The sequence below is a fragment of the Somniosus microcephalus genome, chromosome 28 (assembly GCF_052327205.1).
Source record: "Somniosus microcephalus isolate GS21.2 chromosome 28, FLI_Smic_1.0, whole genome shotgun sequence".
Taxonomy (NCBI): Eukaryota; Metazoa; Chordata; class Chondrichthyes; order Squaliformes; family Somniosidae; genus Somniosus; species Somniosus microcephalus.
In genome coordinates, this window is record NC_141014.1 from 15,626,864 (window position 1) to 15,640,179 (window position 13,316).

The 13,316-nt window shown below is 50.6% G+C and overlaps 1 protein-coding gene across 1 annotated transcript in view; it reads right to left on the reverse strand.

The window, feature by feature from the left end:
• Nucleotides 1-13,316, reverse strand: part of mei1 (meiotic double-stranded break formation protein 1) — a 247,894-nt gene that overhangs the window by 212,482 nt on the left and 22,096 nt on the right. Inside the window, exons 2-4 of the mRNA XM_085969507.1 lie at nt 10,794-10,917; nt 9,911-9,961; nt 1,427-1,500 (exon numbers count right to left, since the gene is read on the reverse strand). Coding sequence (XP_085825633.1) covers nt 1,427-1,500; nt 9,911-9,961; nt 10,794-10,917 — 249 coding nt within the window. The remainder of the gene's footprint in view (nt 1-1,426; nt 1,501-9,910; nt 9,962-10,793; nt 10,918-13,316) is intronic.

The window sequence follows — 13,316 nt, forward strand, 5'->3', positions numbered from 1 at the left end:
AGGGGGCGGATAGCAAACTGTTTCTCTCTTCTAACTAACTTTTAATCCAGAGATTAGGAATTAAGGGAAGTTTTTCAGAGTGGTCGGAAGTGGGTAGTGTTGTCCCACTGGGGCCACTCGATGATTTGGATAGAGGCCTACAGGGAGTAGGGTGGAAATCTGCACAATAGGAGTTATAGTTAATTGTTTAGAAGATAAAAGATGCTAATTGTATTCAGGTGGTGTACATCAATTGGGTGTTAATTGTATTCAGGTAGTGGCTGTTTACTGGGGACGCTCTTGCATTCATATATATGGGAGCAGGCTCGGGAAGGGAGGGAAGCTTATTTTGGGGGTGCACGGTATGTAATGTGTCTCTCTGTAAATAAAGGCTTGTAAGCGACTGAAGACTAAGCTATAGTTACTCTATCTGTCACCACCTGGCTATCCGACTTTTAAAAAAGAAAGCTGCAACGGAAATATTGCTAAGCTGGGGAAATGAGCTAAAAAGTGGAAGCTGGAATTTAATGATAGTAAAGGTTGAAGTGATGCATTACGGTAAAAAAAAGCAGCATTTATATTCTGAATGGAAGAAGGCTTATGCTGTGGAAGAGCAGAGCAATTTGGAGTACAGGTTCACATGGCATTAAAGGCAGCTACTCAGGTTGAAAAGGCTGTAAAACAAAGCCAGTATCACAAAAGGTATAAAATATAAAAAAGTCAAAGGGTAATTATGAGCCTATATAGACCTCAAAACCTTAACAGAAAACTGCGTGCAGTTTTGGCCACTATAGGAAGGATATTGAGGCTAGTAGGAGGAAATATAAACACAATGGGGGGAAAATTGGCTCGCGCCCCCCTCGGGGCGCTAACTTCGCCGGGGGGCTACTCAGGAGGAGTGCTGGGCTGACAGATCATGGCCGGCATCCCGCAGCAGGAGGCCAGAGGGGGCAGGTGCTGGCAGGTGGCCCAAAACAAAAATGGCCGCCCGGCACCTGCCCTTTAATTATCACCGCCCTGGCCACAAGAACGTCCGGCGGCAGGTATGGGGGCGCGAGACAATTGTGCAGCCGGGGCACTGCGCATGGCGATGACATCATCGCTGGAGGCGCAGCGCCGCGGGGCACTACCGGTTACCGCTGCCGCTAACCTCCTGCTGAATTTCGCGGGAGGCATTAGCCACGCCCTGCCCGGGCATTAGTTGCTTTGTGCCCAAGGGGGCGCTAACGAGGTGCAAAGCAACCGAATTTTTGTACCGAAGACTTGAAAAATTGAGGCAATATGCAAGTGTTTAAAATTATTTCTATAATGGCAAAATTTCCAGCAAAGGAAATACCAATTGTATTTTTCAATAAGATGTGCTGTCTTCTATTTTAATACCATTTTCAGCTAATTATTATCATTATGAAAATATTGTGACATATCTCCCATCTATGCAATTACTGACCTGCTTCTGGCATTCATCCAGCACACAGCACACAAACTGTTCTGACTTCAATTCTGCAGTAAGAAGTGCAAGAACTGAAAGGAATACAAATGCATTAGCCACGTTGGTTCAAACTGTAAATGAACTGCTCAATGAATCGCTTTCATTTTACTGCACCAAGGCATGATTTTTGTGAGGCGATTCAAGAATTACAAACGTACTTCAATGACAATGCAATCCATCTGGACTGACTGAAAATAAAATTCGCACCCGTATGACCAGATTTAGGAGCAGCTTCTTTCCCAGGGCTGTCATCCTACTGAACTCCACAAATAAACTCTAAAGCCTGCACATCTGCCAATGCACTTTATTATGGTTATGTTTACGGTAATGTATTACAAGCCAAATGTATGTTGAATGTTTAAATGTCTTAATCTAAATGTACACTCTCGGGAGCCGCAAGCCTACATTTTGTTGTACTGCACTTGTGCACTAACAATGACAATAAAGTTGATTATGATTATATAATAGATAACATACATCATTTTTATAGTACTGTGCAGATAATTCCAACAGCAACAATTTGTATTTATATAGTGGCTTTAACGTAGTATAACGTCCCAAGGTGTACAGGAATATTATAAGACAAAGGGCAGGATTTTCATTGGGCTGTGGAGGCGGGATTAGAGACGTGTGGAGGGTTAAAATCTTGAAATCGGGGGGCACGAACCCATCCCGCCCCCAACCCGTCTCCATGCCAGTTTCAAAGGAGGCGTGTACCCGACCTGTGCTGGGAGCCGCCTCCCCAAGGCGGGAAGGGGATTAGTGCCAATTAACTGCCTGTTAACAGGTAGTTAACAGGCAGTTTTTAGCCTAATCCCTATTTTCATTGGTGAAGTGTGGGATTCCCGACGGCTCCAAACCACGCCAAGTTAGCGACGCGGACCGTCGGGCTGAAGGACTTGGGAGGGTTCGAGATGTCCGGTGTTCAGGTGAGTGATGGGTGCATGAGTGCAGAGGTAAGTGTGTTTGGTGTACTTAAAGAAGTTTTACTTACCTTTACAGCCTTCCTTCCTTCAGGTCTCGGGAGTCCCTCATCTCACCGGCACAGAAAGCAGAATGGCCGTGATCTGTCAAAAATTGCAGCATTCAGCTTTCTGTTCCAGGGAGATCTCTAAATCATCCGGAGAGGAAGGAATTAACTTAGAGTACAGATTGTCAGTGTTTGACAGCTTCAAACAGCTGTCAAATGCTGATATTTCATCTGTCAAAAGGTCTTGACAGATGAAATATCAATCTGTGACGTCACCTGTTGCCGGGTGGCCCTTAATTGGCCTGCTGGGCGGGCTCAACAAGGTCAATCAAGTCAAAATCGCGTGGGTTGGCTACAACTCAATGGAGGCGGGACTACAACCCCGAAAGTTGTAGTCCCGCCTCCTCAATGAAAATCCAGCCCAAAATAAGGAGAAATTAGGACAGGTGACCAAAAGCTTGGTCAAAGAGGTAGGTTTTAAGAAGCATCTTAAAGGAGGAAAGAGAGGTAGAGAGGCAGAAAGGTTTAGGGAGGGAATTCCAGAGTTTAGGGCCTTGGCAGCTGAAGGCACAGCCACCAATGGTGGAGCAATTATAATCAGGGATGCTCAAGAGGGCAAAATTAGAGGAGCGCAGGTATCGCGGGGAGATTGTGGGGCTGGAGGAGATTACAGAGATAGGGAGGGGCGAGACCATGGAGGGATTTGAAATAAAGGATGAGAATTTTTAAATCGAGGCATTGCCTAACCAGGAGTCACTGTAGGTCAGCGAGCACAGTGGTGATACGTGAAATGGACTTGGCGCGAGTTAGGACACGAGTTTTGGATGACCTCAAGTTTACGTAGAGTAGCACGTGGGAGGCCAGCCAGGAGTGCGTTGGAATAGTCAAATCTAGAGGTAACAAAGGCATGGATGAGGGTTTCAGCAGCAGATGATCTGAGGCGGGGCAGAGACTGGTGATGTTACGGAAGTGGAAATAGGCGGTCTTAGTGATGGTGCAGATATGTGGTCGGAAGCTCACTTCATGGTCAAATATGACACAAGTCTGGTTCAGCCTCAGACAGATGCTAGGGAGAGGGATGTAGTCAGTGGCTAGGGAATGAAGTCTGTGGCGAGGACCAGTACTAGATGTCAGACAAGCAGTGTGCCAATTTAGAAACCGTGGTGGGGTCAAGAGAAGTGGTGGTGAGGTACATGTGGAAACTGACGATGTGTTTTCGGATGATGCTGCCGAGGGGCAGCATGTAGATAAGAAAATAGGAGGGGGGCAAGAATAGGCTCTTGGGGGACACCAGAGGTAACGATGCAGGAGCAGGAAGATAAGCCATTGCAGGTGATTCTCTGGCTACGATTATATAGGTAAGAATGGAACCAGGCGAGTGCAGTCCCACTCAGCTGAACGATGGTGGAGAGGAGTTGGAGGAGGATGGAGTGGTCAACCGCATCAAAGGCTGCACAGGTCGAGAAGGACGAGGAGGGATAGTTCACCTCAGTCACAGTCACAAAGGATGTCATTTGTGACTTTGATGAGTGCCGGTTCGGTACTCTGGCAGGGGCGGAACCCTGATTGAAGGGATTCAATCATGGAGTTCCGGGAAAGATGGGAATAGGGTCGTGGTAGCAGGAAGTGGGTCTCATGGACAAGCAGAGCATGGGGAGGTTATATGGGGAGATCGGAGATGAACTGGAGAAAGATGCGAGTTCAGGGCTAGGGCAGGGGAAACCTTAGAGGAAGCTTGGCCCGGTGGGCTAGGGGAAGGAAGGGAAGTGGCAGAGGCAGCTGATCGGATGGTCTCAATCTTAAGAGACAAAGAAATCCATGCGCTCCTCGCATTTGTTGTTGGAGGGGAGGGTGGAGGAGACAGGGGAGAGGGGTTTAGGAAGACGGTTAGCAGTAGAGAATAGAAGCCAGGGGTTATCTTTGCATTCAAGAATGATCCCGGATTATTCCCATAGATAAATGTGTTCTGTAAAAAAAACTGTAGTGTTTTAGAAATAACTCGAGTTAGTTATAGAAACTGTTTTTCCTTACTAAACTAATGAGCTGGAGCACACCTGTCTGGGGAAATCTAGATAGATTCTCTGATCTGTAGTTGAGCCTGGAGAAGGAAGCATTGTCCTTGGTGCTTAAGTAATTATACTTAGTCAAACTATCAATAGATTTGCAAATAAAAACAGAAAATGCTGGAAATACCTTTCATCAGAACTGGAAAAAATTGGAGCTGTAACAGGTTTTAAGCAAGTAGAGAGGCAGGGAAAGGGGGAGGGGAGGAAAGAACAAAAGGGGAGGTCTGTGATAGGGTGGAAGGCAGGAGAGATTAAACGACAAAAGGGATGACAGTGCAAGGCAAAAGGGAATGGTAATGGGACGTGAAGAAACAAAAGATGGGTCTAGAGGAGGTGTAAATGGAAATAGCAGAATCATTACCAACAGCTGCTGTCCGAAAAAATGGGGGCAGTGATCTAAAATTGTTGAACTCAATGTCGGGTCTGGAAGGCTGTAAAATGCCCCACAGGAAGATGAGGAGGTGCTGTTCCTCGAACTTCCGTTGAGCTTCATTAGAAGAGTATAAGAGGCCGAGGACAGAGAGATCAGAGTGGGAGTGGAGCGGAGAATTAAAGTGACAGGTGACCGGAAGCTCAGGGTCACACTTGCAGACTGAACAGAGGTGTTCCGTAAAGTGATCACCCAATCTGCATTTGGTCTCCCCAATGTAGAGGAGACCGCTCCCTCTGAACCCCCGCGCACGTTCCCTCTGAACCCCCGCGCACGTTCCCTCTCTCCCCGCCTCTCTCTCTCAATCCCCACGCCCGCTCTTTCTCTGAATAACCATGCACGAAGTTTCTCAATTTGCATGCTCTCAACCCTCCCTTGCACTCTCTCAATACCCACGCACTGGCCAGAATCTTCACCTGAGTGTTGGGGAGGATGTGTGCGGGCCACGTAGCAGGTTGCCATCCCGAACATTTTAACAGCGCGTTTTGCACTGCGAGTTTAACTCAATGGAACCAATTGAAAGTCATGCGTGTTTCCCGGCCCAATTAAATGGAGCTGGTCTGATGACGTCACCGATAACCCATTTTCAGCACGGATATTTAAAGCAGCCTTGCACATATCTCATTTGGAAGTTGTTATAGGAAAGATCAAGGTGCTTTGAAGAGCTACAAATTGCTCCATAATATTGAGGTTTGTGCGGGTCATGGAGACACAGACAGAAGGCTACGCCAAGATTCCCAGATGCTTCCGTGGAAGTGCTGGTCCAAGGAGTAAGAGCACGCAGGGAGGTCCTCTTCCCTGCAGATGGCCGAAAAAGATCAGCCAAAGACACTAAGAGGGCACGGCTAGAGATCGCAAAGGAGATCAGCAGCAGGGATGTGGTGAGGAGGACGTGGATCCAGTGCCGCAAAAGATTCAATGATTTCATGAGGTCAGGAAAGGTGAGTGCAATGCCACATTCACCTACATCCTGATGTGTGTGCCACCCCAACCCCATCACTCTGCCTTCCGAAGCCTACTCCTGCACATCACTCCTCACACCAACCTACCTTGCAGGTGCACCCGTCCCTCTCTGTCTATGCACCTACTCATATCCCCAGCTGACTAACCACCGACGCTCATCCTCATCCTAATGCAATTATAGCAGGTAACACCACAGAAGGAAGCCACTTGGCAATGTCACGCTAGTCCCTCAGTCACCCTCTACAGATGTAGCCCATCCATTCCTTACACCCGTTCCATCACTCTCAGTCAAAGTTCTCTTCTTTCCCTCCTTGCTGGAGAAGAGAGCCCACAACAAGGACAGGCAGAGAACCGAAGGTGGCCATCAAAGATTAACAAATTTGACTCCAGCAGAGGAGGAGGCCCTAGAAATCTCTGAAGTTGCAGAGCTGCTGACAGTGGGAGATGGAGGGGGACCTCCCAACAACCTCACAGCCACATGGCATACAACAGTCATTCATATGGTGACTCATGTCAGCAGCCAATGAAGTGTCATGTACATAATGGTATTGTTACCCATTCTTAGAACACTTCTAATTCATCTCTTTACTCTCCCACAGGTCCATCAAGTGCCCCCGCCCCCACCGCTGTCCAGCCAGAGGAGGAAGATGACTCCTCAAAGGAGGCTCCAGTCTCTGAGGGTGCACCGTCAGCAGACCCATGCGCACCCAGCACCAGCGCAGATACACACACCTCGGTGGGACCTGTGAGAGAGAGTAGTGTTGTCACCTGGTGTCTCACATCACAAGTGAGCAAGAGCAGATGGTGGAGACAGGGACAGCAGTGGAGTCTCCTCACGAGAGGGTGCAGGACACTCCAAGCTCTGCTGAGCTGCATGCAGATGCTGAACCTCGGCGGCCATCGAGAAAGAGGGTAATTTTGGAGAAGCAACAACTGCGTGAGGCTCTGGCAGCTTTTGCAGTCGCGATGTGTGCAACTATACAGAGAATGGAGGAATCCATCTCCAATATGAGCACCACAATCTCGCAGGCGATGGCGACGATGTGCTGCTCCGTGGAAAGGATGGCCACCTGCATGGAACAGCAAATGTGCCAGTCCAACGAGAACAGATTGAAGACACTCTCTGACCTCATCTCGAGGATGGATACTAACGGAGACTTGGTCGTTCATTGCCCCACTGCTGTGCAGCAGGTGCTCTCCAGCCCTTTGCTAGCAGGGAAGTGCGGGTGGCCCATGAGAGGGATGATGGTGACAGGGGACATGAAAGTGGGGGCTCTTCTCAAAGCGCTCCCACTTCTTTCCCTTTGCCTCCCCCTCAGTCAGAGCCCCACATGGCCATCAGGATCCGAGGCAGCGAGTCTGCCCCTGCACAGTTGCAGGAGGAGCAGTCTTAGGAAAGGCCCTCACAGGCTCCAAAACCCAGAGGACATTCACCAAAAGTGTCTAAGCAGTCACAGCAGGGAAGTGAGCAGCAGCCTCTACCTCTGCTAAAGCCACAGGGGTTGCACCTCGTAGAAGTACTCGTAAAAGAAAAAAGACACAATCCTAGATGCACAAGGGTATGCACATAGGAGCAAACAAATGTTATTTGTAAGTTTCAGTTATATCTATGATGACGCACATAAATTTATTTCTTTGCACAACTTTCCCGTCTTGTCCATTTTTGCCCACTACCTAGGAAGTGGCCTTGTCACTTGAAGTGAATGGTGAGACATTACTTAACCTCACGCAATGGAGGTTTGGGTGACAAGAATGGCTTGATCATTGTAGGACTGCTTTGGTGTTGTGGGGGGTGAGGGGTGGGTAAGTTGATACAGCATCTGGGTGCACTGGTGCAAATTAAGTAAATCCGGCCATTATGAGGCCATCCCGGGCCTCCTGGGCAGCAACTTGCGCCGCTGCTGGTGCCATCTCCACCTCAGGTTCCTCCGCCTTCTCGTGTACCACCTGTTCCTCTTCCTCGTGTTCCACCTGTTCCTCCTCCTCCTCCTCCTCCAAAGAGGCTGTGCACTCTGCGCCTTGCTCCTCCTGCAGCTCAAATCCTCGCTGCTGCGCTATGTTGTGCAGCGCGCAACATACGACGATGGTTCTGGAGATCCTGGCTGGTGCGTACTGAAGGGCTTCTCCAGATCTGCCAAGGCATCTGAAGCATATCTTCATCATGCTGATTGCTTGCTCTAGGATACATCTGGCGGACATGCGGCTGTCATTATAACACTCCTCGGCCTCATTTCTTGGCCTCAGCGGATAGCCCTGGTCTCCAAGCAGCTAGCCGGTAAGTCTGTTTGAAGGTGCGAAGAGCTGAGGGAGGGTGGACTGGCGCAGTACAAGTCATGACAGCTGCCAGGGAATCTGGCACACACACACACGATAATCTTTTTATGGTTGCAGACGAGCTGCACATTGAGGGATTGGAAGCCCTTGAGGTTCACAAACATTCCTGGGTGATGTGGGGGTGCCTTGATGGCCACGTGTGCAGTCGATGACGCCCTGCACCTGTGGGGAGCCAGCCAGAGCCGCAAAGCCGAGTGCCCGCTCAGTAACCCTGGCTTCATCAGTGGCAAAGTTTACATAATTGACTGACTTGTGAAACATGGCAGCAGTCACCTGGGTGATGCAACTGTGGGCAGCCGGCTGCCAGATCCTGCAAATGTCTGCTGCAGATCCCTGGAAGGAGTCTGAGGCAAAGAAGTTGAGGGCGGTGGTGACTTTGACAACCACTGATAAGGCATGTCCAAAAGGTCCTCTAGGTAGCAGGTCTTGTTCCAGCAAGCTACAATTGTCTGCGACGACCTGGCGCGATAGCCTGAGCCTCCTGAAGCACTGCTGTTCAGTCTTATCCAGGAAGCTCCTCCTCTGCCCATATACCCTGTGTTGGGGGTATCACCTCTGGCACGGTCCACCCCCATGCTGATCCCCCTCTCCTGTGGAGCATCAGGTCATTGAGAAGACTCCTGTTGTGGTGGTTGCCGCTGCTGGTGTGGCTGGTGTTGGTGGTGCTGGGGCTCATCTTGGTCCGATTCTGAGGTCCAAGATGAGGCAGCATAAGTGGCACCCATGCAGATCTAATAGATGGCAGGTAAAGTGGAGATCAGAGGTACAATCCTTCAATGTTCTGATAGTGACTAGCAAGGTGCTGAGAGTGGCTTCCGAGGTTACAGAAATGACTTGCAAACTCCCGACAGCTAAATCTCTAGGCAAAATGGTATCAGCAACAGCCTTTCCCTTAGGCAAGGAAGCAGGTGTAATGTGTGAGTATTGTGTTTTTTCCAGCTGTCACTTAATGGACTTGCACAATGGCCACTGAGCTTCCACCTCCCCTTCACAGGCGAGGCTCCTGAGGTGCGTGAATCCCGTGCGCAACAAGTTAAAGCCAAAACCTGGAGGTTAAAAAGGCAGTTAAGAGTCTCTCAATGAGCAGTTAACTACCTCATTGAGCTCGCCTGCCTCTCCCGAGTGGGTCCGCGGGCGCGCCTCGAAAGGCGTCCGAGTTAAATGCGGAAGTCAGCAGGATGATGGTGGGTTCCCGCTGCGGTCAATTTCCGCACTTTTAACTGCCGACCCGCCCCCAAACCTGCACGCTCGGCAATGGGAAAATTCCGGCCACGCTCTCTATACCCACATATGTACTTGGTCAATCTTCACACATACTCTCAAACTCAAAGCGCCCTGTGTTACTTCCTTTGATGTGACATGTGCGTAGAAAACTGTCTGTATATGCAAGCAAATCTCTTCATGTAATGTAAAAACCTAATAAATACAAACTGACATCAACCAAAGTTTAATTGGTTTAGTGACAGAACTTTGTTGACTAGAAAGTGTTTGTAATTTTCTTGTTCTGTCAAGAAAAATAAATAACTGCTTTTGAAGTGTAGAGTCTCAGAACGGATATATATTTAAAAATGTTACCTCCTGTGAAAAGCCAATAAAACAAATTTGCTAGCACTGCAACATGAATCATGTAGCACAATAGTGCTGCAGCATGAATCATATAATGTAGCAATCAGCATTACCTTCAATCGCCAGGTCCAGCGTGACACTGTCGTCAACATTTCGTAGCATATCTACAATTAATATAAAACATAAAGCATAGCTGTTTAAAGATTAAATAACAAGACCTACACTTTTGAATGACCATAAAAAAATTTGAATAAACTGGAACAGTAAATCATCTAAAAATATTCTTGTCTGTAGAACCAGTTAAACTAAAATTAAATCTAGGCTGACACTCCAGTGCAGTGCTGAGGGAGTGCTGCACTGTCGGAGGTGCCGTCTTTCGGATGAGATGTTAAACCGAGGCTCCATCTATCCTTTCAGGTGGACATAAAAGATCCTATGGCACTATTCTGAAGAAGAGATGGGGAGTTCTCCCGGTGTCCTGGCTAATATTTATCCCACAATCAACATCACTAAAACAGATTATCTCATCATCATCACATTGCTGTTTGTGGGAGCTTGCTGTGCGCAAATTCGCTGCCATGTTTCCTACATTACAACAGTGACTCCACTTCAGAAAGTACTTCATTGGCTGTAAAGCGCTTTGGGACATCCTGAGGTCGTGAAAGGTGCTATAGAAATGCAAGTCTTTCTTCCTTTTCTTTGATATTATTCCATTCTAAAACATGTTCATACTTTATAGTGGAAGAAATCTCACCATGTGTAGTTCAGGGATGGTCTTCTGAGGCTGGGACTAAGGCACATTATTGGGCAGAAGAGAGGGTGCCTTACTCTGTATCTAACCATGCTACACTTGACATGGGAGTCCTCGACACTGATGCTGGGTACCTGAGAGTTCTGTTCCCTTTCAGTCACATTTCTCACCTTGGTGAGTGTTAAAACAATTACGAAAAAAATAATTACATGAATTGGTATTGTGATTCTGAAGACGCGCCTTACCCAGCAGAGTAACTATGAAGTGAATGCAAACTCGAGCATCCATCGATAGCAGTTCCACCACAGCGCACGGGACTCTTACCAGAACATTCTGGAAGCAAGCCAGTGCATACTTTTTGCGAACAATCTGAAAAGTAAGCAATAGTTAGATCTGTACAAAACAATATGCGTTAAACAACACTGGGAAAACTTGCTGGCAGTGTCACCATTCGGGGTTGTCTCAAAATTTCTCACATCTACCCCAAACGTTTAATGTTTTACGTGGCCCTTGACTCTTCAAAACAGAAATAAAATAGAAATAAATTCTAGGGCCTAAAAACTCGGTAAGGCCCGAGATTTGCCCACGCCTATAAAAAGATTGCAGGCAGCACCGTTATTTTGGTGCTGCCTGCTGTTAAGTATTATTGCGGCGTTCAGCCCAGCACTGATCGCACAGCAAGGACTCTGGGGGAAGGGCTGGAGGTCAGGCCAGAATCGGGGGGGTCTGGAGGTCGGGGTCAGGATCGGGAGGGGTCTGGAGGTCGGGGTCAGGATCGGGGGGGTCTGGAGGTCGGGGTCAGGATCGGGTGGGTCTGGAGGTCGGGGTCAGGATCGGAGGGGTCTGGAGGTCGGGGTCAGGATCGGGTGGGTCTGGAGGTCGGGGTCAGGATCGGGTGGGTCTGGAGGTCGGGATCAGGATCGTAGGGGTCTGGAGGTCGGGATCAGGATCGGGGGGATCTGGAGGTCGGGGTCAGAATCGGGTGGGTCTGGAGGTCGGGGTCAGGATTGGGTGGGTCTGGAGGTCGGGGTCAGGATCGGGGGGGTCTGGAGGTCGGGATCAGGATCGGAGGGGTCTGGAGGTCGGGGTCAGCATCGGGATCGGGTGGGTCTGGAGGTCGGGGTCAGGATCGGGGGGGTGGAGGTCGGGGTCAGGATCGGGGGGGTGGAGGTCGGGGTCAGGATCGGGGGGGTCTGGAGGTCGGGATCAGGATCGGGCGGGTCTGGAGGTCGGGGTCAGGATCGGGCGGGTCTGGAGGTCGGGATCAGAATCGGGTGGGTCTGGAGGTCGGGGTCAGGATCGGGGGGGTGGAGGTCGGGGTCAGGATCGGGGGGGTGGAGGTCGGGGTCAGGATCGGGGGGGTGGAGGTCGGGATCAGGATCGGGCGGGTCTGGAGGTCGGGGTCAGGATCGGAGGGGTCTGGAGGTCGGGATCAGGATCGGAGGGGTCTGGAGGTCGGGGTCAAGATCAGGGGGGGTCTGGAGGTCGGGGTCAGGATCGGGGGGAGGGGGTTTGGAGGTCGGGCTCAGGGTCGGAGGGTACCTGGAGGTCGGAGTCGGGGTCAGGATCGGAGATGATAATGGCAAGTACTTACCTTTTTTTAATTCAGCGCTGTTTAGTGTTTGTTTTCCCAGAGGCAGTCAGCACTAGCGCTATCTGCCTCAATCGCAAGCCTAATTTGTAAGAAGTTGCAGACGCAAGCTTTATTTAGGACCCTTATTTGAATACGTTAATGGCTTAACGCCTGCTTCAGATTAAGGTGAACGACGTCTCTTTTTTTACCCTCACTAATATGGTGTCTGGCGCAGCTCGCACCAGAAGCGAGGTGGATGCCATTTTTTTTCCACGAATCTGGCCTTAATAGCCGACGTTAAGGTACCGGATTTCAGGCCCTAGTTTTCTATCTATTTGCCAGCGTTGTTCAGTGAGTCAGAGGATACATTATTTTATAATAATAGTGGCGTTTATTCCATGTAGCAGATACCATCAAGGCTACTTATAAAGTCAACTTGCTTTTTTATTCAATGGTACCTAGGATCTTTACTGGTGCTTTGGGATTAAATTTCACGCCTATCCATTATTCTCTGAAATCCGCTATTTTACACATACATATACACACATAATAATATATAAATATACATACATACAATATATATAAACTAGCTAAAGTGCCTGGTGGTGTGCCGAGGGATTTTTCAGGGCATGTTGTTGTTGGAAGAGAGAGCGCGCGACTGGGGGGGGAAGAGAGAGCGCGACTGGGGGGAAGGGAGGGGGGGGAAGGGAGGCGGAGGGGGGGAAGGGAGGGGGAAAGGGGGGGGGGCGAGCGCGCGCGGCCGGGGTGGGAGGCGAGCGCGCGCGGCCGGGGCGGGGTGGGAGGCGAGCGCGCGCGGCCGGGGCGGGGTGGGAGGCGAGCGCGCGCGGCCGGGGCGGGGTGGGAGGCGAGCGCGCGCGGCCGGGGCGGGGTGGGAGGCGAGCGCGCGCGGCCGGGGCGGGGTGGGAGGCGAGCGCGCGCGGCCGGGGCGGGGTGGGAGGCGAGCGCGCGCGGCCGGGGCGGGGTGGGAGGCGAGCGCGCGCGGCCGGGGCGGGGTGGGAGGCGAGCGCGCGCGGCCGGGGCGGGGGTGGGAGGCGAGCGCGCGCGGCCGGGGCGGGGTGGGAGGCGAGCGCGCGCGGCCGGGGCGGGGTGGGAGGCGAGCGCGCGCGGCCGGGGCGGGGTGGGAGGCGAGCGCGCGCGGCCGGGGCGGGGTGGGAGGCGAGCGCGCGCGGCCGGG